Source organism: Hydractinia symbiolongicarpus, chromosome 5 (assembly GCF_029227915.1).
Source record: "Hydractinia symbiolongicarpus strain clone_291-10 chromosome 5, HSymV2.1, whole genome shotgun sequence".
Classification (NCBI taxonomy): domain Eukaryota; kingdom Metazoa; phylum Cnidaria; class Hydrozoa; order Anthoathecata; family Hydractiniidae; genus Hydractinia; species Hydractinia symbiolongicarpus.
This window is the reverse complement of record NC_079879.1, coordinates 33,395,909-33,423,689: the sequence shown is the minus strand read 5'-3', so window position 1 is coordinate 33,423,689 and position 27,781 is coordinate 33,395,909. Positions and strand designations below refer to the sequence as shown.

The following is a 27,781-nucleotide window of genomic DNA, read 5'->3' as shown; positions in this document are numbered from 1 at the left end:
CTTTTTCCTAAATGTTCGCTAAAGAAGTGCTAAAGAAGTGCGGGTATATTATTATATATTTTCCATATTTCTGGAAGTTGATAGTAAATACTATTGATATGAGTATTTCTGTCTATACTATTTATAGTTTCTTTTACTTTTCTTGCTGTCCAACCAGACTCTCGGTCTATGATCTTTCTATTTTCCTAGTCTATAACATGATCATTTTTCCAGCTATGGTCCGCAATCTCATTTTTGTCTGTATCTGCGTTGCGTACGGCTCTTTTGTGCTCTTGCACACGTTGTTTAAACATTCGTTTTTGTTTTACCGACATAAACAGCATCACAATCCTTACACGGGATTTCGTAGATAATATTAAATTTTTTGTCTTTTGGATGCGACAGTATACTACGTAGCGTGTTTTTAGATTGAAGCACTGGTTTTATTTTATGATCTTTTAATACCCGACGAAGTATGTTACTTGTCCCTGGTACATGTCATACACACTGTGGCTACTGGTTTATTTTCTGCGTCTTCTCCGTCACTGTTCTTATCAGTTCTGTTTCACGATTTTCCTCTCAACTTTTTTAATGGTCTGTCTCGAGTACCCATTTGCAAGTAAGGCGTTGTTTATATGAGATAATTCTTTCTTTCGGTCATTCTCTTCACTGACTACATTGACTGCTCTGTCCAGTAATAAGGACACTACACTTTCTTTGCAGGACATTTGGTGATTAGATGTGTAGTTGAAATATTGATCAGTATGAGTTGGTTTGCGGTATACTGATACTGACAAGTTACCACCGTTGCGAGACACTAGAGTGTCTAAGAAAGGAAGCGTACCGTTCTTCTCGTGTTCAATTGTAAGTTGAATATTCGAGTGCAAATTATTGATATGTTCATGAAATGCGTTTAGGTGTGCTCTTTTTATTATTAAAAAGACTTCATCCACAAATCTTTTCCAAAATATTGGAACGTGATCTGCAGTTGTTAAAGCTGTAGCTGTAGTCTCATAGAGCCTGCATATATATTTCAGCTACCACAGAGGATGTTGAGCCACCCATAGCCACACCGTCAGTTTGCTCAAAGAAGTTACCGTAAAAAAAATGCCATGTTTTTGTAAGTACAACTTGGACCAAGGACATTAGTTTGTCAATAGGGATGCGTGTTTTGTTCTCATGGTCATCATCATTTAACAGTAATTCCCTGATGATATATAACGTGTCCTTTATCGGTACATTTGTGTACAGTGAAGTAACGTCTATACACTTGTCGTCCTCGATCCGTATGTTTCTGATAAATTCCAAAAACTCTTTCGAGTGTTTACAGTGACCACTCTTTGTGTAATTGCTAAGAATGGAAGCTAGGTATTTCGATAAATTATACAAAAGCGATCCTGTACACGACACGATTGGGCGTATAGGAATTCCAGGTTTATGTATTCTTGAACTCTTTTTACTAAAAAAGAGGACATCAAACTTTACGGCCTTTTATTCAACTTTGTTAATAAAAAAGAGGCCACGTGGAGAATACATTTTTTTATCCGTTTACCACATCTCGTAGCACTGTTGGGCTAGTATGGTTTCACCGGTAAATCATCTCCTATACATCCTGTAGCACTGTTGGGCTAGAATGCTTTCACTGGTAAATCATCTCCCATACGCTGTATTTCTTAAGAATCGAATAGTTTTCCGCTAAACCGCAAAAAAATTTTCATGTCTCGAATGCAACATTTTTCAAGAAATACGAGTCTAGAAATGCAGCAACCCGGCGACGGCACAATAGGTTGAGCAGTTTTTACACAGCTTACTGTGTGTGTGGATAAGTCTGAAAGATTTAAAAAATACTAACTTTTATTTAGTAAAGTTATTCATCGAGTTATAAATTATTTATCGTATTAAAGTCATTAGAGCATAAATTAAAAGCTACCTATGTACCAGACCTTTTTAGCGTGTGATGAACACACTGATCTCAGGACAGAGGTAGTATACAGGATCATACATTTTATTAGTACTTGTTTGCATATACAGAATAAACTTACTTTGCACTTTTCCCTAGTCACGTCGACGCATATTTATAACGAAGTGACAAGAGAAGAAAAGAAACGAAGTTGGTAGAAAAAATATGTGTAAAGAGCGTAAATGTGTGAAATATAAACATGAAAAATATATATATATGCTGTGCATAAGATTGGCTATGTACATGCGTTCAACTACTTTTAAATTCGACTAACAATGTATACACAACAATGCTACATGCTACGACTGTCCTTATGCTGACAAATTCGTTCCCAGAATCGTCTGTTTTTTTTTAATTCTTTCTCTGGGAACGAGACTGAGAACTACAAAGACAGTATTCTTGAGGATTAAATCTCTTACAAATATTAACTATATCTTTCTTGCTGTCAACCATACATACGTGTCTGTAGAAACATAGAAAAAAGGTCGTGGTTGATGGAGGGTGTGGGAGGGGCTGGTGAGTAATACAAAACAGTGAAAAGACAAAACATACCACATAACACTATAAAACACGATCGAAACACTTAAAAGTAAAAAATAGTAAGCCTCAACAATAAATCGAAGCTTTGTGGGACTTAATACTTGTCATCTTTTTTTTTTGAAAATTTTACGATGTTTTTCATAACTTTTTACTGGCCACGGAAGCCATATGGCACCCACGGGGGTTGTACAGGGCACAGCCTGCGGCCAATAACGGTTCGTACTGGTAAAGTGCAAATTAAAAAAATCAGCTAACCTAATCAAAAGCAATAAAAAAATTCGTACTTACGAACAATAAGAAGACGGTAACCTTCAATATTTACCTTAACGAAGTTAATTTTTGCGAAAGATATTTTTATTGATATCGCGAAGATGAATTTTCGCGAATCAATAGGCAATTTCGAAAAGAATCAAATAGTTGCAAACAGTAATATTGAAAATCTACAAGCCCGTTTTATAGTTAATTTCAACGTAATTTTTTCCGTAATATTGCAAATGGTTCCTATTGTTATCTTTCTCGAAAATGGCCAAACGTTTCAAAATCCGCGAAACTTGATACCACTAAGGTAACTTCCAAATAGATATTAGTCGTAAATACTAACGTTCCAGTTTTGCTAGTTGCTACGAAGCTGTTGGATAATTTAAAACGAAACTATCATATCATTTGATGATATAACAAAAAATAGCACTGGAACATGATTCTACTTGTATGGCTTATAGGTTGGTGGAGGAGGCCATTTCTTCCCACTGGTTACATCAGCAGAGAAATTAATTTTGTTGTTATTTTCAATAGGTGGTAGCCTGGCAACCTTTGGACTTCTTCCTCCTATAGGCTGGAATTGTAGTTTGTTCTCTGTTTTACTTGATGATGAGGTTACTGGTGTTGTTCTGGGAGGAGGTGGAGCCGGAGAAGACTGCGGTGGTTTTAGCGAGGGCTTGGCCGCTGTCTTTTGAGGACGCGCATTAGGGTCAGAATAGGTCACGTATGGCGCTTCATATGTATTATCGATGCCAGCATCACGTGATGGTCGACCATGTCTAAGCTCTTTTGATGATGCGCTAAATATACAAAAACCGGATTTTAGAAGAATTAAAGATGTTAAAGATTCAGACTTAATCTGCGCAGATAAAATAAATACCAACATAAAGGTATTTGTTCTTTTCAACGTTATGGATGACGACAGTATCCAACCCAGTATATACATGTGGAGCCAATAAAACAAATTACCTTCTACCGCGATCAGATTTGGTACGGTAGGCTTGATATCGTTTGTGCATAACAACACGGTTGCGATAGCACAGGTAACCAATTAATGCACACAGGGGAATGACCAACAAGAATAATATTAACATTCCCTTTACAAGCGGTGTGAGACAGCCTAAAAAAATCGTGCGAATTTTTACATTTACAAGCATAGAAAAGTATTTAATGTGGCGAGAAAATAAATTGTTTACACTTGTCCACGGCAGGGATGAAGTAAAATTTCGCGGGTAAATTTACTTTAAATATTATCCCAACAAATAAAAGTATCTCGATGGTACTAATTTTCGCGTATTATTTTTTATGGTAATTTGTACAAATAACGTTATTAAAATTTTTGAAAGTAAATTCAATTTTCTCAAGAAACACAGCACAGCAAACACTTGACAACGTGAATAAATTTGACGTGTGAATTAAATTGACTTCCTATTTGATCTGGGGTTAAAATTTCACAAAGTTTTGACATTTCGTAATTTTTTGCTGGCATTAATTTTCTTCAAGTAATCTTGAAAAATACTTTGTGGCTATTTCATTTTGTGGATTGTGTCAAAATCCGCAAAAAACGCGAAAATTAATACCGCTAAAATTAGTAAAATTCAATAGGTGATTAAATAGGACGAATTCTTTCACCCACCACAATCCTCAAGTCCTTCCTTCTTATCGCCCTTATTACCGCCTCCTGATATACAACCTTGACCAGAATCTAAACTTCCACCAGGACCAGCAAATTGACACGTAGGGCACGCATATCCAGGGGGACAATGGCAGTGACCGTTATTGTTACAAACCTAAAAAATAAGCCCAAAAAAATTTACCTGATATTTTATATAGAAGAAGCCCATAGTAATTACGAAATTCGGCGTAAAAAAGAAATTAGAAATTTCGAGGTTTACGAACCGAAAAATCTGAGGCTGAACAAGTAAATTTATTAAAAAAAAAATAGGGTACCATAGGAGAACTTTAAACCTTTAAATTTTTACTTTTAAGAAATTGCAAAGCTGCTTGTGAATTTCCTTGAAAAAGTTTTTTCAATTATAAACGAGTACTCACTCCACCATTTAGACAAGTACCCACACTACAGCTTTTAATATGTTTGAGAGACGATATATTTACACATTTCTGGTCCATGCAAATCTAAAAAAAAAATGAAAATAAAACATATCTAATATAATATTCATTTGCATTAATTTGAAAAAAAAAAAACAAATGTTAAATTTCATTTAACCGTAGAGTTTAACAAAATCTCACAGACAATAATGTTAACATGGCAAATAGTGGACTACATGAAATTGCACGTACAGCATTGTCTGCACATTTTGTTCCATCAGGTGTGATAGTTGGATCATCCAAATCATCTCCTAATGATGTCACGCCCATTCTAAAATAGAAATTGCGCAGAAGTTACACACACATGCACTAAAAACACTTAACGAAAACAAGAAATTAAATTCAGCTTGTAAAAACTAGTCTTTATTAATAATTTGGACTAGCTGGTGATGTGTGTCAGAAGTAGCGCGCTCACTGAGACGAATTAAACAGTGTGTTCCAATCGTAGTTGAATGCTTAAGTCCAGGTAAACCGTGCAACGTAACCAGGTGGCACCTTGTAGTACGGGTACATAGCGTTTTGGGTGTAATGTTTTTTTTAAGAAATAACTTTGCTACAACTTCAGCTGAAATGAAAACAAAGGTTTCAACCTATGTTACCCAGTCCTAGCGCGGGGTTGCACATGGTTCTTTTGCGAAAAAAAGCTCCAGCAGAATTTTGTGTGTGACATCAAATTGAGCATGTATTACAGGTAAACTACGACGCACATGCTTATATCATTGCGCTCTCTTACGATCTTTTTTATCGTCTGTCAAACATCTCTCAATCAGCCGGAACGTTGTTTTCATAAACAGAATCGGTAGTTAATATTACGGGGTTACTATTTAATATGTCGTATGAATATGGTACAGTTTTCATTTGATTATCTCCACCTTTTAAAGAATCGTAAAAAGATACAAGGGATAGAAAGGGGAAAAAATATAGCTATCATTATATAGACTAGTCGGTAGCATGTGGATAAATCCACGGGTACAACCATCCTTATTTATCTTGGAGACAGAATACGAGTATTAATAGTTGACAAACAAAACCTGATAGTGCAAAAGGTGGTTGCAGACAGGAAGTCAGACAAGGTACACAAGTTGAAAATACTTACATGCACACAATAGAACCTCCACCGTAGGTGAAAACAATTCTATTTCGCTTGCGATTACTTCCGATAATTGGGAACGTAGGTAATGGGTGATCCTCTGACTTTCCAGCACATTGCATTTTACCACATAATATATCCCTACAACGAAAAACAGCAGAAAGAGCTAAAAAGCAATTTTTTTTGTGCCGAGAAATCTTCTTCTCCGAACCCTGAGATACCCACCTCTTATACTTAAAGACATGCTGCTAAATATTTAGATATCTTTTCGTAGTGTATAGAGACTGGTATTACCATTGGAAGTCAATACGCACCACTTCTGCACCAGTTTTTTTTTTTACCCATCTCATAAAATAAAAAGCCTAATAAGGAAAATTCTTACGCTTCTGCACATGGTTTAAATTCACCACGGTTATTTTTTCCACAATTTCCCCACTCATTCGCAGATTTAGCATTTTGTTTGAAACAAACATCGTGAGCTTTCACAGCATCTGAAAATACAAACTTGCAATAAAATGGTGGGTTGCTTCAGAGTTAAAACAGTGTGGTGTGTAGAGAGATGAAAACAAAAAACAAACGACAACCCGGAATAGTTCACTATTAACAAAACTTACTTGGTCCCCACAACGTTTGACACTGTGTATCAAGACTTTCACATGAACCTTTGAAGCAATACGCCTAACAAAAAATAATGATACATAGACAATCGTACGAGCAAAGGGAAATTAACTTCGCGTACTCACCGTATTGCCGCTGCAAGAAACACCATCTTTTACATAAAAATTTTTTGGACACTAAAAATAATTGCAAGATTTGTATTAAAGTGACAATACCAAAACATGAAACAAATACAGATTGAAGCATGAATAAAGGTAAAGTAGCAAAATCGTGTACACATGCTCTTGAGGTGAATCACTGTACCAGTCTTGATCAAAAGTAAACACTCTACAAGCTAATGTTCAAATAGTTAAATTTAAACTCTAAGGAATAAAAGTATTCTTGGGAACTTTTAAATTGCTGCGATATTTTCTTCACTTATACCAAAATAATGTGTTAGTCTTTCAGTTGCAGAACAGGAGCAAACAAAAAGTTTTTTTGAAATTAAAAAAACTTTTTCAAAATCCTTTTTGTATAATAGCCAGTGATTCTCCACAAAATGTAACCGCTTTAAAATACTCTCACGGGGGCTAAGCAAGTAATATGAGTCTGAAAAGCATTAAGAACGAAATTATTATCACCAATATGCTATTCTCACTAGATGTCTCTTATAAAACACAACAGGCCTTGTACACGACATTACCTCATTAGATTTCCCTGTGCAATATTCTTGTAAATCGCATTCTTTGTTAAATTTATCCCGACAAAGTGTTCCTTTACTTTTAAACTAGAGAAAGAATACATATACAATGACGAAAGAATTTCAGAAGGAAGGAAGCTCATTATAACAAACAAAAAAACACACACAGAAAAATACATATGTACTTTGCCTTTAATTGGTGACATCAACAACGAAACAACAAAAACAATTACCTTGCATTTTTCACAACAGGGTCCAGTTGCACATTGTGCTGTACTTTGTAATTTACAAGTTTTTGGTAAACAGCATGCATCTGCTCCAGATGCCTTACATTCCTGTCAAATAAAATTCATTGTATCATCTTAATGCCGTTACTAAGCACAGTGTCCAGGCTTGATGAATTCCTCAATGTGTTGTTCACATTATGGGTTTTTTAATCAGGCACAGATAAATCTTAATTAAGATCAGTAAACTGGCTGAGTGTAATTATACCTTTAGTTTTTCAGTCATATCCACATAACTCATATAAAGTAAGCAAACTCTAAGCATAATTGTGTTTTTGCATAGGCATATCCTAGCCTGATTTCGAATTTCATAAAAAATCTTGTTTAAAAAAAAGCATACCTCAGGTGTTCCACAATCACATGCTTCCCCTTCCTCAAGAAAACCATTTCCACATTTTGGGTCACCATATAACTAAGTAAATTATAATATAAACATAAAAGAAAGTCATTTCTGGTAAGAGTGAAAAAAAAAAAAAAAAGAAAACAAGTGCACGATTTTGGTTTTAAAAAAGGTTCATTTTGCCTTTTTGATACAGAAAGGATCCATTTGACCAACAGACAAGCTGTCTGTCCGTCAAATGTTAAGTTAAATACAAATGTTGAGCTGCCTGCTTAACTTTTGTACTTTTCATTTTATGTATTTATTTTCCTGAAACGAAGCTTTTAGTCTAAGAGACAATAAAAAACGCACTATGTACTAATTAATAATATGATAAGATACAAGAGCGCACAAAATAAATCTTCTTTTCTCCACCTAAATTTACTCAGGAATATTATCAACATAAAACCAATTCCCAATCTTTACCTTGTCTGACTCAAAACAATTTAAACAATTTGGAAATGCAGCTCACCTTTTCAGGATAATCAAATACACATGGTATACTGCCTTTATCCAATTTTTTGTCGTACGTTTCATGAACGCAGGATGAAAAGCCTTTTACTTGTGTTGACCTGCAAATAAAATATAACTGCATTTCATATAAAAAGCATTGGCGTTCTGTTATTTTCTTTTCACAGCAAAATAACACATTATAGCGGTCTTATGACAATTTAAAATCAATAGATCTTCAACAGTTTGTAAAAAAGACGCTAATTTCATTTCATCAACAAAGATAAAAAACTTACGGAGCATATGCACCCATTACACAGGGAGTCTTTGAACATTTACAATCACCTCCTAAATATAATGCAAAAATACTGTATTCAAAATTGCCGGAAATAGTCTAGGCCAATTTCAACAAATCCTCGACAAATGACTTGTAGAGGATATAATGTAATGGAAAAACACTGATATTAACAAAAGAAGACAAACTACTTTATTCGGAGAAACTTTCGCAAGAGAAACTTTCGCGAGTCCAAAAACTCTCGAATTTTTTTTGATAAATTTTCGCGAATCTACAAATTTAAAAATTTTCGCAAGATAAACTTTTGCGTAATCTGAAATTGATAAATTTTCGCGATTCGTGATTTTTTATGTTCTTATAAAAGTGGCCTATATTTCTTATGATAGAAAAGTGTATGTAATTTTCTTTCTAATGGTATTTAAAAACTTCTATTTACTAACTGGCTTTATTGTCAAAATCACAAAACAGATCAAACACATTTCTAGGCTCGTCTTCTTCCGGCTACCACGCATCGTCGTCATCACCTTTTCGCCAGTAACTCGGTTATAAGCCATACATATACATTTGAAACATCATCGCTTTTGTTTATTTTTAAGTTTATTCCAATCTGGTTCCCAACACCAGTTGTCTCTTATTTTTTTCGGGAGGGCGAGCCAAGTAAGGGGGATTCAAGAAATAACTTTTAAAACCAGCAAATTTCTTTTAAATTTTAGTGGATAAATATTCACGAATCGACAATTTAGAAAGTTTGTACTGAATAAACTTTCGCGAATGGCCATTTTGGAAAGTTTCGCGAGACAAAGTTTCGCGAAGAAGGCCAAAAATGCGAAATTCGCGAAAGTTTCTCTCGCGAAAGTTTCTCCGAATAAAGTATACACATACTTTTTTTTTATCTCTTATAAACTTCAAATTAAATTTTAAATGTTCGAATCAAACCCGTATATCATTGTAGTGCCTTCCTCTTAATAAATTTTAACGTAGCGCTTTCTATCATATAATTTATAGATAATATTTGCTGCACTTACCATTATGGTAAAATCCCAAATTATGACCCATCTCATGAGCGACCGTGTTAGCTAAAACTGCCGCAGAGTTTGCGTGATCCTAATTAAACACGTTGATGGAGATATAAATGCGACTTTTATAATCAAGACATTAAAGCATTTAAATTTGCAGATAAGAGTTATTGAAAGTTACTTAGACAGTGCAGATAACATATTTTTGGTGCTCACGCGTTGCACAAATCTTAAGTTTACACTGAAAAAGCAGATTTTCAATAAAGAAAACAACATCTCACCTGATTGACAGCACAAGATCCTTCTGAGCATATCACACCTATACCAGCCAATCCAACTAAAGATCCTTCAAAATCAATGCCACTAGAAGAACAAACATAATTATGACAAAAAGACAAGTTGTATCAGAGCAAAAAAAACATAATAACTTGTCATGACATGACGTGGCATGACTAAAAAACAAAAGAAAATAGAACATGAACATTTTCATCAATCAATTTGCCATTTATTTGATATGCCAGGAGAATGTGTCTTAAAAATGCTTAACCTATGCATCTGCAAATATCCGCTACAGACTAATGCTTTTGTCAACTTTGAAAATATTTCCTAAAATAGGCGTTGTCATGATATTTTCAAAGATTCTTGCAGATTGCAGTTTTTAATCTATACGTATTATGCATTTGCGTTTTTTTTTATATTAAAAATCATTGGTTAATACAAGTAAAAAAGAGACTAACAGTATACCTTAGTAATTGAATGTTATCCGGATTTAAATTTAAACTTCCGTGTATGACATCAACAGAATATTTACGAAACTCTCCTAACGTATCGCCTGCTTTCTCAGTTACATGAATTTTGTCAACGACGTTCCATACAATAACACCAGTAAGTGCAATGCGAGTATTCATTGTCTTATAGACCTGAAATGACAACAATATAAAAAATTCTTATTCTCAAAATTCAAGTACGTAAGACAAATAAATATAAACAGCTACTAACCAGATCGACGAAATTCATCACTTCCACACCTCTTGTTATCGTAGCTTGAACTGTTCCACGTTTGTTATACTAAAAAAATCAATATGTAAAAATCATTTTATTTTGAATGTCTCACTCAAACTATGCCAAATTAAGGATCATATGGTGGAAATGCAAAACCAAAATTTACATTACCGATCTTTTGTCAAGAACAACTATAACTTCAATGTATTTTTTGTTCTCTGTAGCTCTCCTTTTCTATGAAAAACATTCGTTGCCGTTAATTTTTTTTTCAAGATTTATATCCTTTGTTGACATTTTTCATTTACCAAGGAAAAAAAAGATATAGGCGCAGCCTAAAAAAATGCAGGCTCGCCAAATAACAAATAATATGTGCCAGCAGGGAAATATTTACCCGGAAATGGTCGGAAAACAGGGGCGATTTCTTTTTGGAATTAAACAAAAAATTTAGTTCGTTATGGTATTCGTCACCAGTATGGTTATGCCCTAAAAATACACAGAAATAAAAAAACTACAATCGCAGTAGATACATACAAAAATAAGAAGTGTAGAGATTTTATAATGAAGTGCAAAAATCTTACCACACATGCCCTGTTTTTTAATCTTTAGATCTTTTGTTTTATACAACACATGTTTATTGTGATACTCCTAATATAAGACAAGAGAAAAGTAACAAAATAAGATACGATAAAAGCAATAACAGTTAAACTTTCAACTGAAACTATTATTAGTAAGTATCGTTAACACCGCAACTTGTTTTTTCTTATGGATAACATATAATATGGTAAAGCCTTAATACAAACATTCTTTTTTGTTCACCACACCAATCAAGATTTACCACCACATTTTAAAGTGCACATCTCTCGAAGACACAAAAAATATTGTTTTTACGTTAACTCACATAATTCTTATTGTGAAGTACATGAGGCTCTATGAAATATTCCTCTCCAGTTTCATCTTGAATTATTCCCCTAAAATAAGATACACGAAAAGTTACTTTGCTTCAATGTTGTATAAATTGCAAAATCGCATCACTTGTTATTTCAAAAAATCCGTACTTTAAACCATTGCATGTGTCCACTGCTACTGCTGTTTCTTCAGGGTTGCCAAGGTGACCATGATAATAACAATGTTCAATTCCCTAAACAGATTTAATTAAACAGGGCCACACAATATACTAAGCTTGCGTTTTACATAAATGAAGATGTTGACCTCCTTTAACACAGATTTAAATCAGACACTGGCATTTATTGGTCAATTTTGCTAACGTTTTTATACCTTCTCAATATGATCGGTACCATCATCTAATTGACTAATCACCACAAATGAGGATGGTAGTAGATACCTGAACATGGCAAGAAAACAGTTTAATGAAGCACTTATACTAGGAGACAAAATTTTTGGTTGGAAATAACTTCGATAGACAAGACACTGCTGTATAGGACAAAATTTTTGGCTATTTAAGTAAAAATTTCAAAGTCACAATGTAAATAATGCTATACTTTATTTACTGCAATCTTTTTTCAATGCATTATTCATACATAACTGCTCTGACATTAGTGACTAACGTTAGTAACCACATAAAGAAAAAAGAACTGTTTCTTTTAAACACTAACACGCCACTTACATGCTAGCTATATAAACGTACTAATTAAGAAGCCAAAATATATTTCCCATATATTACATCATTATCAAAACAACAAAAACAGCAGCAGCAGAAAATTCTCAGACGTTATTAAAGGATTAAAATAAACAACATTTTATATCAAACTGCTCGTAAGAGAAAAAATAAGTATTCCTAACCACACTTAAACAAAACTTTTAAGATAAAACCAGAATTCTTTAAGACAAAATAACTGCGCAGCAACATAAATTGGACGCAACATCATGGGAAGATCAATACACTGTACCTGTTTTTGTGCAAATGTAACGTGAAATGTTTGTGAAATCCATTGATTTCAAATTTGGTCGAGTCCAAGTGATTTTCCTGAGGAATAAAAAAAGTGTACATAATTTGCAAACAACTAGAGACGTGCCTAAAAAATCGACTAGTGGTTAACCCTAACCTTAGCTCAACCATAACCCTACCCATCTCTACAATAATTGTTATAATTCATCTGTTTGTCGGTCAAGACAAGGCCAAGCTAACCCACGCGCGAAACACTTAAGTGATAAATAGGGAATATACTTTTACAACGCTTCGACGGACGAATTTCAGTTTGTTTTTCACGGGTTAACGACTAGTATAATAATCTACCAATTTATAGGTTATTTTATACAAGATTTGTATGCATATAAACACAATTGTCAAATTTTTAGCTGTACTTCGGATCAAACAACTCATTAAGGTAGAAATTAGTACGCATCTTGGATGGGGTTGCACTTTTTACAATAAAAGCTTCAACATACATACTTTTTCACCAGTCCGCGTCGAAAGGTCTCGCCTATTTCTACTGAGTGATCCAAGATGAATTGGTTCTACAATCTCATACGTGGTTACTTCGTCTTCATAACTTAAAGCTAAAGCAGTATTATAAGGATTCGTTAGCATTTTTGTGTTGCATGTAATCTTTTGTATGGTATATTGTATAGCATGGTAGTTAGTGAAGAGAAAATGCTTAGATACGATGTTTTAAATAAAAACGAACAAATAAAACCAACAAAATAATTTATAGTAAAAAAGTAATTGTTGAGTGATCATGTTATGTCGATCTTTTCCAAATTTTTAGAGCAACTGTCAGAAAAAAAATTCTTAAAAGTACACAATTAGTATTTAAACAAAGGGACTTACCTGCAACAATTTGTAATGAAATAAGAAAAGCATATACACATCTACAGATCAGCAACATATTTACAATCTCATCTTAATAGTCATGTATTTATACTTTTCTAATGGTAAAGACATTTTAAAAATGTATAATGTACTCATATTTCTAAAATGCTTTAGCATTTAAAACTGAGAAAAATCAAAGAAAAATGGTAAAACCACTTAATATCAGAGACATCGACACCATCATTTTAATAAAACCCTTAAAATTTTAACTTCTACTAATAAATTTTAAGTTTGTTCGTTTTTATAATACAAAATTAAAAAAAATAAACACAACTCAGTCAAACTCTTTTTTCCCACAGTCTTTTACAATTTTAAATCTATCTGAACGCATTTCAGTGCCTTAATAATTTTTTATTCTGAAGCATCACATTTAAAAATTTATAAATATGTATATCCATATATCAGCAATCGATTATCAATAAATCAGATTTTAAACTTGTACACAGACATTGATTTGAACTTAGTAAACAAAACATTACTGCATAAATAACAAATATAAAGGAACAAAAACTATACGTAATGACATTACTCTGTGAAAATGTTATATTCCCCTATTTATTATTTTTTGAGTAGCAATTAAACACTCATCATGAACAATTTAGGAATGTTATATGTCTGATATTCATTTCTGCTCAGCCCAAAAAACCTTAATGAAGGATCTATATAACGTTCAGGATTATTCACCAGTCTTAAAAATTAAATTAATTCTATAATTCGTCTGTTCTAGCTATAAGTTGTCTTTATTCTGCAAACAAACAAAAAACATTATCAAATAAATTCTGTGCAGAACTATGTCTGAAGTTAACGAAATTCGGGACAAACCCTCAATTTGTACTGATGTATTTCAAAGATTAACTTTTTGGACCTAGTTCAAAAGATAATTTGTATTTTCGCTACATACTTTTAAAAGCATTCGCTATATGATTATCAAAAGTAGTAATAAGTTATTATTGATGATATATACTTCTATCTGATAATTTTATATACTTTTTATAAGTTCTTTTAATTTTCGAAATCACATTTTTTAAAAAACAAACAAATATATTACATAAAATAAACTGCATCAAAAAGTTATGTAAAAAGATGAACAAGCATAGATAGAATATAAAAATACTACACATTGTAACCGGCACAGCTATTAGGTGGTAAATAAAAATGCAAAGAAATATTAAAAATAGTTTTCAAATATAATTTAATACCATTAAAATTATCATTAATTAGCACAAAGTTTGATGTTCACCTAGTAACAGACGAAACATCATTCCCACGTTCAAGCAATGTAAACCAAAAAAACATATTTAAAAACTAATCGAAACCATAAATGATTAAAACACACATAAAAGTAAATCAAAAAATCTGCTTGAAAAATAAAAAGCAAGAAATAAAAATACTTGGTTATAAAAAACACGTCACTAAAAACAGACTTATATAAAATCATGAAACAGATCCTGAGAATATCAACAAAGAGAATCGCAAATATAAATTTTTATATTGTACATCGGACATAATATGATGCAGTCTACTTAAGATACATCCGATAGCTACTACTATAATGCTACTCTCTCGCGAGGAGGCTGACTCTTTACCTATTAAATAAAAAAATACCAAGGGAATTGCAATTACTCTTTGATGTGGATACAACTGCAAATACTTGACAATTTGCAGAGAAATGTTTTTAATCTAAAGTATTAAATTAAGAAATCAGTATTTAAATAGAAGAGCAAAGCAATTTTGATCAAAGAAATCTTAACCTGGGGGTAATTAGTACATATAATGACGGTTGATAACAATTAAGGATTAGACAATTATATATAGTTTCAAAAAACAAAACATGTGACAACCTGAATGGCCAAGCATGTGTGAAATGGAGCGTTTTATCTGCTATTACTGTTTGCACAATGGACATGAAATGTGGTTTTGCATGTGCAAATCCATCTGGTGACACATTTTTCCATATTTTATCTGAAACAATAAAAAAACCAATTTTTACTCACTCTAATAGCCACCTATGCAAACCTGACCAGAGTCTAAACTTCCACCAGGACCAACAAATAGACAGTTAGGACATGCATATCCAGGAGGACAATGGCAGTGACCGTTATTGTTGCAGACCTGAACAAAAAGGAATGTGTAGTTGAGGCTAAAGAAACACAAAATCAAGACTCAGTTTATAGAATGTAATGACTTTTAACTTTAGATTTTAAACTGAACCGGAAAAAAAGTTATTTATAAAAAAAATAATTTTAGGAAATTTTGAGTCTCTAATGTCTACAGCTTCAGATTTTTTTAAATTATAGCCGAGTACTCACCCCACCATTGAGACAAGTATCCTTTCGACAATTTTTAATATGTGTGAGAGACGATATATTTACACATTTCTGGTCCATGCAAATCTATAAAAAAAACATTTAACTTATGTTAATTTAAAAAGTTTAACTTTACTTAAATCAACTTCATTGAAACTAATAGGCTTGTGTTATGCGACAATCACCATTATGAATGTTCAAAGCTCACATTTGCCCAATTTTAGTTATAAACTGAACTTATCATCGCTTATCTATCTTGCTGATTGTCTACACTTTATGGAGGTGGTGTTTTTTCCCTCCCGCATATCCTTGATTTGTCCCTCATTTAGATATCCTAAGGTTTCGAATATCCTGCCACATTTACGATAACTGGTTATAATTGGACAACAGACACCAATTTAGCGTACTTATCTCAGACTTCGTTAATTTTTTTATTCTTCAACCTTCATTTGGAATGTATTAGAAAAAAAACTTTGACCATAATTTATGGACGAACAGTAATGGCTTGCAGCTGGCGCTATATACTTCTTAAAAGATTATCAATTCATAACGTTTGCAACCATCACTTTACCGTTTTAACAGAAGTTAATTAAGACTCCATGGTTTTCTCCCACTGTGTTTCCTGTGTGAACTTCACAGTTGCAACATGTTTTCTTGCAAAGTGAAAATTATATATCCTAAGAGTTAGTGTTTAATATATAAAAAAGATTGTCATTAGCTAGAAGGTATTCTTTTTTAAAAAAAGGCATTCTCAAAAATCTGTCTTAAAGCTTGTTAGGCTAAGCCCTAGTTGACAATGTGTAGTAAAGAGTTCTAGTTGACAGATTTTTAAGTGGTCTTTAGTCTTTGCTGAGCTGGATTTAGTTTTAATACGTGGTAGACACTGATGCATGACCCATCCTTGAATTCCCCTTACAACCACCAAAATACCTGTACATATTTGTTTTCTTCCTTGCACGCTTGTACGCTTGTTGCAATCAACAGTCAAATTTTAGTTATGCTAATCAGCACAGAACATCAAGCAAAGGATAATATGAAATCACACATACTGCATTGTCTCCGCATTTTATGCCATCAGGAGTTAACGTTGGATTAAACAAATCATCTCCTAATGATGTCACGCCCATTCTAAAATAAAAAATGCACAGAAGTTAGTAGTTACACATAACATGTACGAAAAATATTACCTTTGCTAATTTGAAAACATGTTTAATTCTAATTTGAAATGAATTTTTCAGATCCTGGCTTTATAATTGCGTTGGTAATTGGTATACATTATTAAACAAAAAATTTGTACTATAGCATAGCTTCAAATATGTTAAACTCTGTAGGTATTCAGCATTTAAAATTTCTTAGAACGCAACATTCACCCATATATTATGCTTTACTTCTTGTAAAAAAATGTGTTAACAACATTTTATTCCCTCTCGTCAACGATTAAAATTTCTTCCAGTTTAGTATCGTTAGAAAGACAATTACATTCAACATTTACATCGATGGTGGTATTATAGCACTTAATACAAGAATCTTGGCCTCACCATGATTAAGCTATACCAGTCCATATACTAGCCCATATAAAAATGCACAAAAATGATTTCAATTTTATTTGGTCAAATTTAAAAGACTTGATACCACCTTTGTTTATTGTGCCTGTTTGTTGTCAGTAAAACTTTCTTTTTGGTTCAATTTACGGTTCGTAGATAGACATGTACATGGAGAAAACTTACACACATTGAATGATCTTTTGACGGTAGGTGTAAATAATTTTATTTCGCTTGCGATTACTTCCGATAACTGGAAACGTAGGTAATGGGCGATCATTTGACTTCCAGCACATTGAATTTTGCCACATAATATATCTCTAAAATAGACAACAGTGGAAAGAAAAAACACTAATAACTTATCTACATGTTCATACAGCAAGTTTAAATTAAAACATTGTAACAGATGGCAATTTATTTGGAAAGTCATGTTACATTTCAACGTTCCCTTGACAACGAAAAGAAAGAGTGATATACTTTGATAGTGATAGTGATAGTGATATACTTTTTTTTCCTACGAACACAGGATCAGAAATCAGTGAAAAGAATAAAGAAAAAAGAAACGATGTGCATAAATTCTGAAATATACTTGTGCCATAAAATTAGCACTTTTTATATTATGAAACTACAGAATTAACTTAGTATCAGCAATTTTTCTGTTATGTCATTAGCATTATAAAAATCGGTAAAAATACCAACAGCTATCAAAAGTGTGTTATTCTTATTTTGTCGTTCTATTTTGATTTTCTTTTAGCAATATAAATGGTTATAACAAATTTTCCAGTTTTTGCACGAAGAAATGATAAAATCCTGAAAAATAAAAATCCTGAATAACAGTAAAAACATACTTGACAAGTGGCAAGTATATGAAAACATAAAAAATAACGATATCAAAACATAAACACTTTGTGAAATTTTCATGCTTATATGATCATTAGATCAGAATTTGTAGCAGTGTCCATTTTGAATAGTTTACTGTGAGTTAGGGTGCTTGTAATCAATGCTCAATATGTTGTGATGTTGCAACAAGTACGGCCAAAATTTTTGAAAAGATGGGAGACAAAAATTGTAATGCGCAAAAGTATCATGACAGTTATGAAAGCAATTCAAAAGATATTAAATTATTCAAATTTGCATCAGGCCAGATTAAAAATTGAAACACTTTCACACTTCAGAACTTTGGGAATTTTCAATGTAAACATTTTGATGCTGTGACCAAAGTTAGCGTTATCATAACCACCATTGTAATTTTAAAATTCTTACGCTTTTGCACATGGTATAAATTCACCACGGTTATTTTTTCCACAATTTCCCCACTCATTCGCAGATTTTTCATTCTGTCTGAAACAAACATTGTGAGCTTTCACAGCATCTAAAAATAGAACCGTAAAATAGTCCAGTTGGTAAATTTAGAGTTAGACCAGCATTAAGTGGGTAGGTAGAAAGTTTACAATAGCGGATTATGGAACTTTTATGACGAAGTCTGGGTTAGGTGGTTGTAAAGTTGATCTATAAGATTGGGGTGAAGATTAATCTTAAGGTCTGTATATTGCACAGTTTAAGGCATTAAAAGCAACAACAAAAAAACGGAATAATCTTTTTGACAAAACACTCACAGAGCAATGGTTAACGAGATTGTTGTTTTGAAGAGCGAATTAGTTTATAAGTATATCTGCTCATGCGTAGAGTATAATTTGAAACTCATTTCTGCGTAGAAATAAGATTTTTACAAGAAATCAGTGGGATAACCGATCAAATTGCAACATTACTTTTCTGACACATAAGAAGTTTTTTATCTAAAACTTCACAAATGGTGAACCTTGTGGATTAACTTGTATTAAGATAAATGGCACAAAAGTTCTCAAATATTGGAAATATATTTGACATTGTGTATCATGGCTTTTGCACGAACCTCTAAAGCAATATGCCTACAAACACAATAAACAATATATATTTAATATATATTGTTTATTGTGTATAATATATATTTATATATATTAAGTGTTACATGCCACCAGTATATGACACTTTTGTGTTTTGGTCTAGAGTTCAATAAACAAATGCATTACCTTATTGCCATGACAAGAAACACCATCCTTTACATAAAAATTTCTTGGACACTGCAAAAAGGGTTGTAACTCAGATATAGTCTTTATTTCATCCTTTTATTAAAGTCTAATATAAAATTTTATTAACAAGAATCGCGATATATTACATGAGAGCGGAAAAATGAATAGCTATAATGATTCTTTTGTAAACGTAAACATTAGAATCATCAGACAAAGAAAACCAAACTGTTGGAATTAGAAAATGCTCTTTTCATCAAAGCAATGTAAATTTACAAATATTTTACCTCGCTAGATTTGCCAGTACAATATTCTGGTAAATCACAATCTTTGTCAAGTTTATCCCGACAAAGTTTCCCTTGAGCTTTAAACTAAAAAAAATTGAATTTTTACACAAAATAAAGAAGCTGACAACGATGACAAAATTAATAACAACTACAGCAGGAGCAATAACAAAAAAAATTACCTTGCATTTGTCACAACAGGGTCCAGTTGCACATTGTGCTGTATTTTGTAACTTACAAGTTTTTGGTGAACAGCATGCATCTGCTCCAGACGCCTTACATTCCTAAGGTATAAAATTCATTGCATCAGTCTAAATATTAGTACAGTGACTACAAAGACAAGATATAAAGGTAAGCAAGCTTCGTTGCAATTCAATAATGCAAAACAACAATTTAAATTATTAACAATAAAACTAACTTAAATATTATTGAACGTTCAAAACAAAATGGAACCTTATTATAAAGACTAATGACTAGAAAGCTATTTGACTATTTGCTTTAACTATAACGTTTTCATTCAATGTGCCGTTTGTTAAGATTTAAATGAATGCAAATAGTTATGTGTAAACAATTCAAATGAAGCCATGAAAGTTTCATTATAGCAAAACCATACTTCAGGTGTTCCACAGTCACATGATTCTCCTCTCTCGATAAAACCATTTCCACATTTTGAGCCACCATGTAACTAAAAAAAAATTTAAAAATTAAAAATAAAAATAAATTAACTTCAATTGAGAAAAAAGTATCCTTTATTGTTCTTCCTTGCTTTTATTTCGTCATGTAGTGTAATTTTATATGCAGAGAAAAATTAATTGTAGTTTTCTTTCTACCACAAATGTCTGGATTTGGATTTTCTATTATGGCATTAAGGGGGACTTAAAAAATTCAAGGAGAATAGTAACTTTTTTCTTGCGTTATTCTTTCACGGACATAGTTAAAGAATTTAGAAAAAAAAATAAAAAATATACGGACTGTTTAAATATTATTAAGGAGATAAATTGGTTTACACGAGTTTAAATTAAGAATATTTAACAACAATTTGTCGTCATTTCTTTTATTCCAATTAACAAGTTGTTTAAAAGTAATTACGTAAAATGTTTCATACGTAAACAAACATTGGAGTAAGGTCTTCATTTTAAATACCTTCCATTCTGTTAATTTGCAGTATTACCAACTTGTTTTATTGACCAAATGTAAGCTGAAAGATCCAGCAGGTATATAGCTAATAATTTTGCATCCACAAGCAATGAACATAGAAAAAATTAGTTACATTAACAAACATGTGTTAATACAGTCGATAACCAGTTGCTGAATTTTTTGCATGACAGTAAGACAACCCAAGTAAAGTGAGATTTAATGACTCAGAATGTTTTGCTTTGTTCATCAACGGACTAATAATTAATCATCGCTTAAAAGCACTATAGATTATGTTTAAAAATGTTAAAAGATTTAGAAAAACTTTTGTCATCATTTTCGTGACGGAAAATTAGATAAGTGTCATTTGCGTTATGCAGACAGAGTGTAATGAATTAGAACCAGTGCTGGTGTCATCACTTACTGTTTACAATTGTTGTATTTGAAACTTTATCAATTGTTTTTTTAAGTTTAGTGAAAGGTAATAAATGCCATTATTTAATTTTTCATTTTGCGAAAAACATCAACTTAGCTTGTAACAGATCTAAATGGCAACCGAAGTCTAGACATAAAACTACCCAAAATTTAAAGATCTTAGAATTAACTTTTACAAAAATTAGCGAAGCAAGTTTAAATACAACCCTAATATAAAAGTAGAAGAAGAGGGGTTGCTCCTTTTAATCAGAGCATGGATCAAAAAATGAATGAATTAGAGAAGACATTAACTAAACATCACTTAACAGGAACATTATGAAAGCAAGGAACATTTAGCACAGCACTTAAAAATGTGCTAAAGTGATTTAGCACATTTCATGAAGAGTACTACGGACCATTAAAATGTTGTGTTAATGACCAACTAATGTGTTAATATTTAACTTGACTTTTATATTGGGATTGGGATGTATTACAGAAATACATCACAAGTAAAGAGTCTGTAATTTAACGGATCTTGTTTATTTTTATTTGTGGTAATTATTAATATTAATCTCTCGTAGTTGGGGTAAAAATTATGTAAAATTATTAAAGGTAGTAATCCACTGTGTTAAAAAAATAGTTTTTTGTGTGTTAAATCAACCAAACTCATTTATAATGGTTTACACAGACACGAATTGTGAGTAAGTTAACTTACAAGTTAGTCACATATTTTTTAAACATAAAAGTAAATTTGCCTAGTAACCTAAGCTTTTTTTATCGATTTAAAAGACTTTGAAGATCCAACTAAAGCTGTTCATCACGAAAACGATAAAAAATGGCATTTGGTAATGACAGGTTTTAGTTTATTAACACTTTTAGTTAGAAGAGCTGTAAACATTTTAAAGAACCAAGTACTTTGACAAAGCTTATTTATCAAATATTCAAAAATATAAAAACGTTTTTTTAAACCATCTTACAATTATATCTTATTTTCATTCAAATCAACAGCTACAAACGAACGAACAAACGAACGAACGAAAAACAAACAAAAACATACGATCAAACAAAATAATTCTATCATGATGGGTTACCAGAAATGGAGTCATACCAAATTGATTTTGGAATGTAATTGAAATAGCTTACATGGTCAGGATAATTAAATACACAGGGTATCAATCCTTTCTGTAATCTTTCTCTGTATGTGTCATGAACACAGGATAAAAAGCCTTTTACTTGTGTTGACCTGTAAATAAAATAAAATATAACTGCATTTCATATAAAAAGCATTGGCGTTCTGTTATTTTCTTTTCACAGCAAAATAACACATTATAGCGGTCTTATGACAATTTAAAATCAATAGATCTTCAACAGTTTGCAAAAAAGACCCTAATTTCATTTCATCAACAAAGATAAAAAACTTACGGAGCATATGCACCCATTACACAGAGAGTCTTTAAACATTTACAATCACCTCCTAAATATAATGCAAAAATACTGTATTCAAAATTTATTGTCAAAATCACAAAACAGATCAAACACATTTCTAGGCTCGTCTTCTTCCGGCTCCTACGCATCGTCGTCATCACCATTTCACCAGTAACTCGGTTATAAGCCATACATATACATTTGAAACATCATCGCTTTTGTTTATTTTTAAGTTTATTCCAATCTGGTTCCCAACACCAGTTGTCTCTTATTTTTTTCGGGAGGGCGAGCCAAGTGAGGGCGATTCAAGAAATAACTTTTAAAACCAGCAAATTTCTTTTAAATTTTAGTGGATAAATATTCGCGAATCACCTGATTGACAGCACAAGATCCCTCCGAGCATATCACACCTATACCAGCCATTCCAACTAAAGATCCTTCAAAATCAATGCCACTAGAAGAACAAACATAATCAAAAACAAAGCCATAAAATTATTACGCGGCAAAAAAAACCCGGAATACTTTACTAAAAAGGAAGCAGAGCAAAATCATGCAGAAGAATTTTCATTAAATCAACACGTTAGCAGGATACTTTTCGGGAACACACTTCCCAACAAGAATGCTGATAGACAAAGATTTACTGAAGAATAAATTTTTTTCAGAATTTTCCAAGAAACTAGCTGTGTGAATTAGTGGTCTATCAAAATGTACATGTTGATTAAAAAATCAAAAATCAATACACTTATTAAAGGGGAATGTAACCCAAATGTTTTTTTTTAATATTTGATCAAGGTAATTCATAAAATCTTGAAGAAATATGTAGTTCCTGAGTGTTTTTTTACGGAACCGGTTTGTACTGATGGGCTGGGACCGAACAACAATAATAACATGAAATTGTTCAAAAATAAAAATTTGAAGCTCCCGTTTTAGTGAAAGGTATACTGGAATAATCTTCTACTGTCATATTTATTATTTTTTCCAAAGTATTATACTAAGTTTTAAAAGTTATAAAACATACTCCAGATAAACAAAGCCATGTAACCTTGGACGAAACTCCAAGAATCAACCAAACTGAATGACAGTGGAACAATTCAAGAAAAATTAAGCCAAGTCAATTAACTAAAAAAAGGATGTCATTATGAAAATGTTTTTTCCTATGTATACAAATAGTGATACTTTCCTTCTAATTTTGTTTACTGCTAAATATTTAAAACTTTTGGAATCAAGATAGTGTTATTACACAACAAGACTTCTTTGTATATTTCTATTTGATTGACCTGGCATATGAGCAAAGAAATATTAAAAACAATCTGTTCCATACTATGGACACAGTGTACATGAGGAAACAAAAGAAAGGAAGATGATTTGGTTATACTAAAAATGTCAAAACACAAACTCACTCAATATCTTTTCAACTTATTAAAAGGACTCGCAAAAAAAATCAAGAATTTGCATTTATTTAGACTGAACCTTGTTTTCTTTTCATAGGAACAATTTTTTTAAACATATTACGTCATAAACTGCACTTGATCCAGCTTTTTTACTTTCAAAGAGGTTAAGATTTTGACTGAAAAATTCAAAGAGAAGGTGTGTTCTTTTTTTACTTTTTCCTGCTAAAAGTATGAAATCAAATCAAAAAAAAATTGAAGTTGTTGACTTTTGTTTTTGATATTACCAAGGAATAATTTCTAAAGAAGACAAAAGACATAATAACATTATACCTTAATAATTGCATGTTATCTGGACTTAAATTTAACCTTCCGTGTATAACATCAGCAGAATATTTTTGAAACTCTCTCAACGTATCACCTGAAATGATGAGAATCCAAAATTTACCTACAAAAAAGATCAAAAGTAAGTACACAAAAGGAGAAAATAATGTCAGAAGAAGACATTGCAGAAGAAAAAGATTTCAAGTTTGCAAGGACAGAGATTTGCAATTTTTTATTCCATATTTTACCTTGTTTTATATTTGTTAGCATTTTTTTGTAAATTCAGTATAAAATTTAATTAATATATTAGAAATATAGAATAGTTACTTGTGTTTACTATTTCGTATTTCTAAATTCCTCAATTTCTATATTACTGTGCCAATTGACGATTTCTAATTTTGCATAACACAATGAAATTTTAGATAGATAGTTAGATAGATCTATCTATCTATCTAAAATTTCATTTCTCTTTTAAAAGCGTCACAGATATCTAATTTTCTTTTTGTGACCTGGAAATGTAGAAGCAAAAGTTCATCATACCGATCTTTTGTCAAGAACAACTATAACTTCAATATATTTCTTGTCTCCAGTAGCTCTTCTCCTCTATAGAAACATAAAATAAAAATTGTGCATCTTCAAATTATTTTAAATATTACCAAACGACAGTATGAAAAGTTAACTCAAGCTGGTGACCAAAATGACTATGAAACTACACATTTAATCCAAAACTAAATCTTTTTCAAAGCATTATTAGTAAAAAATAATCAAACTTCAAAGATAATGCCAACAGGCAAATATTAATGCTCTTTTTTATTTATACACACAGACTTAGAACTTGCCATAGTGTTTAAAAATAGATTTAGGTCTTAGAAACGCAGGTTATTTGGTACATCCGAAACCTAAATTGATACTTTTGTTTATGCCAGCACAGATAATTTTTTTCTTTTTTAATGCTCTTTTTTATTTATACACACAGACTTAGAACTTGACATAGTGTTTAAAAACGGATTTAGGTCTTAGGAACGCAGGTTATTTGGTACATCCGAAACCTAAATTGATACTTTTGTTTATACCAGCACAGATAATTTTTTCCTTTTTTGGGCCATCTTGTTGATATAAGTTCCACAATGGGAATATTGCAGAAACTACCAAACTATTAAATTTTTGACAGACTATCAAGGAAGAATCAGTCAGACATTATTATTAGATAATTTTAAAAAAGGGCCAAAGAACTATGTACCCAAATGTGAGAAGACATTCGACTTTTTATCAAGTTGTTCTGTTATAGTTTCTAATTATTGCAATAGGCATTACATTTGAAACTTCAGGGGAAATATACTAATAACATTATTAATACTATTAATATACTGTTAATATTCACATTTTGCTTACATCTCACAAAATGTATTAATGTAAAAAAAAGCTTAATTTATACTTTAACATAAGGGACATAACAGCTTCCTCTTGGCCTTAATGAAACAGACAGACACAGTGCATTATAAATAAGAAGTATCATGGCATACTATTATCTAACCCTACTAAACATTCTGGAGCCTAATGATAGTATCTCTAATAAAAAAATTATATGAAATAAAAAAAAAGTTAGGTTAAAACAAAAAAATCATCTAGTGCCAAGATTTACCCTTAAATGGTCGGAAGATGAATGTAGTTTTTTGTGTTTATTTCTTTGAAGTATGCATCTGCAGTAAGGTTATTTCCTAAAAAATATTAAGTAATAAGAATCATTAATTGAATAGATGTGATGCTAAAATGTACATCATAAAATTGTGCTTGTACATCGTAATTTCTGTAATGTTTTAACCTGTGAAAATTTTCCTAAGGAATTTAATGCAAGTTTTACTTGTTGCACTATTTCATGGTGGAACCTTATTGTAGCCACAAATATTGTAAAGATTTTTACACATATACAAAAAATTGGTTTTAGATTATTTATTTTTAAAGATGTTATAAAAGATTTTTATTTTTATGTCTTCTTTGAAATGCTAGACTATATTTTTATATAGGACTGTAGATGTCATATATTAGTTAGGTTTATACTACCTTACCACACATGCCCTGTTTTTTAATCTTTAGATCTTTTGTTTTATACAGCACATGCTTATTGTGATACTCCTAAAATAAAACAAACAAAAAATAAAAAACAAAAAACATAGTAAAACCATTAGTAGAAAAGCTATAAATGAAACTAATTTTATCGATATTAGTGGTAAATATCATTAACATGACGGCTTGTTAAATTTGATATTAACAGTGACTGATGTCTGAAAAGCTTAAGTATTACGCAAGTAATAATATACAACCATTACTTAACCACCTATCAACATAAAGACACTTTAAAAAATTGCTTTACACTAACTTACAGAACTTGTCTTGTAAAGGACATGAGGCTCTATGAAATATTCCTCTCCATTGTCATCTTGAATTATTCCCCTAACATTATGACACAAGAAAGTATTTTGTATCACAAAATCAGAAATGCAAAGCTTTTTTTTACTTGTTGCTACAAAACCTTCCTTACTTTAAACCATTGCATGTGTCCACTGCTACTGCTGTTCTTTCAGGGTTGCCAAGGTGACCATGATAATAACATTGTTCAATGGCCTAAACAGACGTGATTTTTTACAACATTTTGAAAGAGCAATATGCAAGTTTGTGTTTTACATAAATAGAGATGCTGACCTCTTTTAATACAGCTTTTAAATCTGAACATTTGTTGGTTAATAACTCAAATGTTAAGCAGTTTTTATACCTTCTCGATATGATCGGTACCATTATCTAGTTGGCTTATCACCACAAATGCGGATGGAAGTAGATACCTAAACATGGAAAGGTACAAATATCACACAAGACCACATAAATTTATTATATTATCAAATTAAGTACCTTTCTATTTTGATCTTTAATGTTTTAAAATATCAATAAAAAGACAAAATTTGTTATAGTTATATTCAAGGTTTTCCTAATTTTGTCAAAACGCAAACCATTAAATTACAAAGTTTTTGTGGACATGCTTTATGAAAGACTACCCTGCTTGAAAGTATGCTTAAAAATAGTACACTTTTAGCCAACATCATTACCTTGATGATATTTACACTTCAAAACAAGACAGCAAAACTAAATTATCAGACAATTTATGACAAGAACTGAATAAAAAACTCTCTAACAAATTCCTCATAAGGCCACGATTCTTTTACATGGATAGAAATACAAAAGAAACACACAAGTATCATACAAAAAGGAAAATATAAGATACTGTACCTGTTTTTGTGTAAATGAAGTGTGAAATGTTTTCGAGATCCATTGATCTCAAACTTTGTTGAGTCTAAGTGATTTTTCTGAAAAAAAAGTAAAGATTGTACAGCAAGTAATTTATAAACACCTAAAAATAG

General features: G+C 31.6%; 4 protein-coding genes across 12 annotated transcripts; all 4 read right to left on the bottom strand.

Moving 5' to 3' along the window:
* Positions 1-1,815: 1,815 nt before the first annotated feature.
* On the bottom strand, positions 1,816-13,607 carry LOC130646167 (zinc metalloproteinase-disintegrin-like EoMP06). The gene is made up of 27 exons (XM_057452311.1): positions 13,448-13,607; positions 13,070-13,176; positions 12,567-12,643; positions 11,935-12,001; positions 11,715-11,797; positions 11,558-11,627; positions 11,238-11,304; positions 11,051-11,142; positions 10,831-10,893; positions 10,657-10,725; positions 10,402-10,577; positions 9,939-10,020; positions 9,667-9,745; positions 8,643-8,694; positions 8,369-8,468; positions 7,858-7,929; positions 7,467-7,568; positions 7,237-7,320; positions 6,680-6,730; positions 6,551-6,614; positions 6,319-6,427; positions 5,943-6,077; positions 5,039-5,117; positions 4,790-4,873; positions 4,374-4,527; positions 3,707-3,857; positions 1,816-3,537 (listed from the first exon to the last, which is right to left on the bottom strand). Exons 1-27 carry the CDS (start codon positions 13,503-13,505, stop codon positions 3,180-3,182), a joined length of 2,685 nt encoding a protein of 894 aa, XP_057308294.1. The 5' UTR covers positions 13,506-13,607; the 3' UTR covers positions 1,816-3,179.
* Positions 13,608-14,406: 799 nt separating this feature from the next.
* Positions 14,407-18,708, bottom strand: LOC130646169 (disintegrin and metalloproteinase domain-containing protein 21-like). Of its 3 annotated transcripts, none has more exons than XM_057452321.1 (6): positions 18,600-18,708; positions 17,523-17,656; positions 16,845-16,923; positions 15,799-15,882; positions 15,331-15,451; positions 14,408-15,075 (listed from the first exon to the last, which is right to left on the bottom strand). In XM_057452321.1, the coding sequence occupies exons 1-5, from the start codon at positions 18,609-18,611 to the stop codon at positions 15,374-15,376; spliced, it is 387 nt and encodes a 128-aa protein (XP_057308304.1). In that variant the 5' UTR covers positions 18,612-18,708; the 3' UTR covers positions 14,408-15,075; positions 15,331-15,373. The 3 variants fall into 3 exon arrangements, with proteins under 3 accessions (XP_057308303.1, XP_057308304.1, XP_057308302.1); XM_057452319.1 differs by lacking the exon at positions 15,331-15,451 and adding an exon at positions 15,484-15,601 and having other exon boundaries at positions 14,417-15,075; XM_057452320.1 differs by having other exon boundaries at positions 14,407-15,451.
* LOC130646168 (zinc metalloproteinase-disintegrin-like bothrojarin-4) lies at positions 18,600-24,975 on the bottom strand. Of its 7 annotated transcripts, none has more exons than XM_057452317.1 (11): positions 24,912-24,975; positions 24,381-24,495; positions 23,678-23,778; positions 23,032-23,113; positions 22,657-22,708; positions 22,378-22,477; positions 20,300-20,371; positions 19,869-19,970; positions 19,690-19,773; positions 19,406-19,456; positions 18,600-18,708 (listed from the first exon to the last, which is right to left on the bottom strand). In XM_057452317.1, the coding sequence occupies exons 4-11, from the start codon at positions 23,060-23,062 to the stop codon at positions 18,700-18,702; spliced, it is 501 nt and encodes a 166-aa protein (XP_057308300.1). In that variant the 5' UTR covers positions 23,063-23,113; positions 23,678-23,778; positions 24,381-24,495; positions 24,912-24,975; the 3' UTR covers positions 18,600-18,699. The 7 variants fall into 7 exon arrangements, 6 of the variants coding, with proteins under 6 accessions (XP_057308300.1, XP_057308301.1, XP_057308295.1 ...); XR_008982762.1 differs by having other exon boundaries at positions 18,616-18,708; positions 19,406-19,511; XM_057452312.1 differs by lacking the exon at positions 18,600-18,708 and adding an exon at positions 19,122-19,264.
* Positions 24,976-25,400: 425 nt separating this feature from the next.
* Positions 25,401-27,463, bottom strand: LOC130646133 (zinc metalloproteinase-disintegrin-like EoMP06). Its single transcript, XM_057452275.1, has 9 exons — positions 27,374-27,463; positions 27,276-27,289; positions 27,142-27,208; positions 26,911-26,993; positions 26,753-26,822; positions 26,433-26,504; positions 26,148-26,207; positions 25,686-25,738; positions 25,401-25,524 (listed from the first exon to the last, which is right to left on the bottom strand). The coding sequence occupies exons 1-9, from the start codon at positions 27,461-27,463 to the stop codon at positions 25,401-25,403; spliced, it is 633 nt and encodes a 210-aa protein (XP_057308258.1).
* Between the last annotated feature and the right edge of the window lie 318 nt (positions 27,464-27,781).

What these genes read in the sequence shown, in the direction of transcription:
- LOC130646167 (XM_057452311.1), bottom strand. Translation starts at nt 13,505, where the DNA reads ATGTTGCTGATCTGTAGATGTGTATATGCTTTTCTTATTTCATTACAA. An exon ending in GTACCGATCATATTGAGAAG is followed by an intron (nt 11,798 to 11,934) that starts GTATAAAAACGT and finishes AAATCTGTTTAG; the next exon opens with GGAATTGAACATTGTTATTA. An exon ending in GATAACATTCAATTACTAAG is followed by an intron (nt 10,021 to 10,401) that starts GTATACTGTTAG and finishes TTGTTCTTCTAG; the next exon opens with TGGCATTGATTTTGAAGGAT.
- LOC130646169 (XM_057452319.1), bottom strand. An exon ending in CAAAAGATCATTCAATGTGT is followed by an intron (nt 16,924 to 17,522) that starts GTAAGTTTTCTC and finishes TTTTTATTTTAG; the next exon opens with AATGGGCGTGACATCATTAG. An exon ending in TAAAATGCGGAGACAATGCA is followed by an intron (nt 15,883 to 16,844) that starts GTATGTGTGATT and finishes TTTTTTTTATAG; the next exon opens with ATTTGCATGGACCAGAAATG.
- LOC130646168 (XM_057452312.1), bottom strand. Translation starts at nt 23,062, where the DNA reads ATGCTCGGAGGGATCTTGTGCTGTCAATCAG. An exon ending in GATCTTGTGCTGTCAATCAG is followed by an intron (nt 22,709 to 23,031) that starts GTGATTCGCGAA and finishes CATTATATTTAG; the next exon opens with GAGGTGATTGTAAATGTTTA. An exon ending in GTACTGGCAAATCTAGCGAG is followed by an intron (nt 19,457 to 19,689) that starts GTAAAATATTTG and finishes CCCTTTTTGCAG; the next exon opens with TGTCCAAGAAATTTTTATGT.
- LOC130646133 (XM_057452275.1), bottom strand. Translation starts at nt 27,463, where the DNA reads ATGTTGGCTAAAAGTGTACTATTTTTAAGCATACTTTCAAGCAGGGTA. An exon ending in AACAGGGCATGTGTGGTAAG is followed by an intron (nt 26,208 to 26,432) that starts GTAGTATAAACC and finishes TAAATTCCTTAG; the next exon opens with GAAAATTTTCACAGGTTAAA. An exon ending in TACAAGCACAATTTTATGAT is followed by an intron (nt 25,739 to 26,147) that starts GTACATTTTAGC and finishes GAATATTAACAG; the next exon opens with TATATTAATAGTATTAATAA.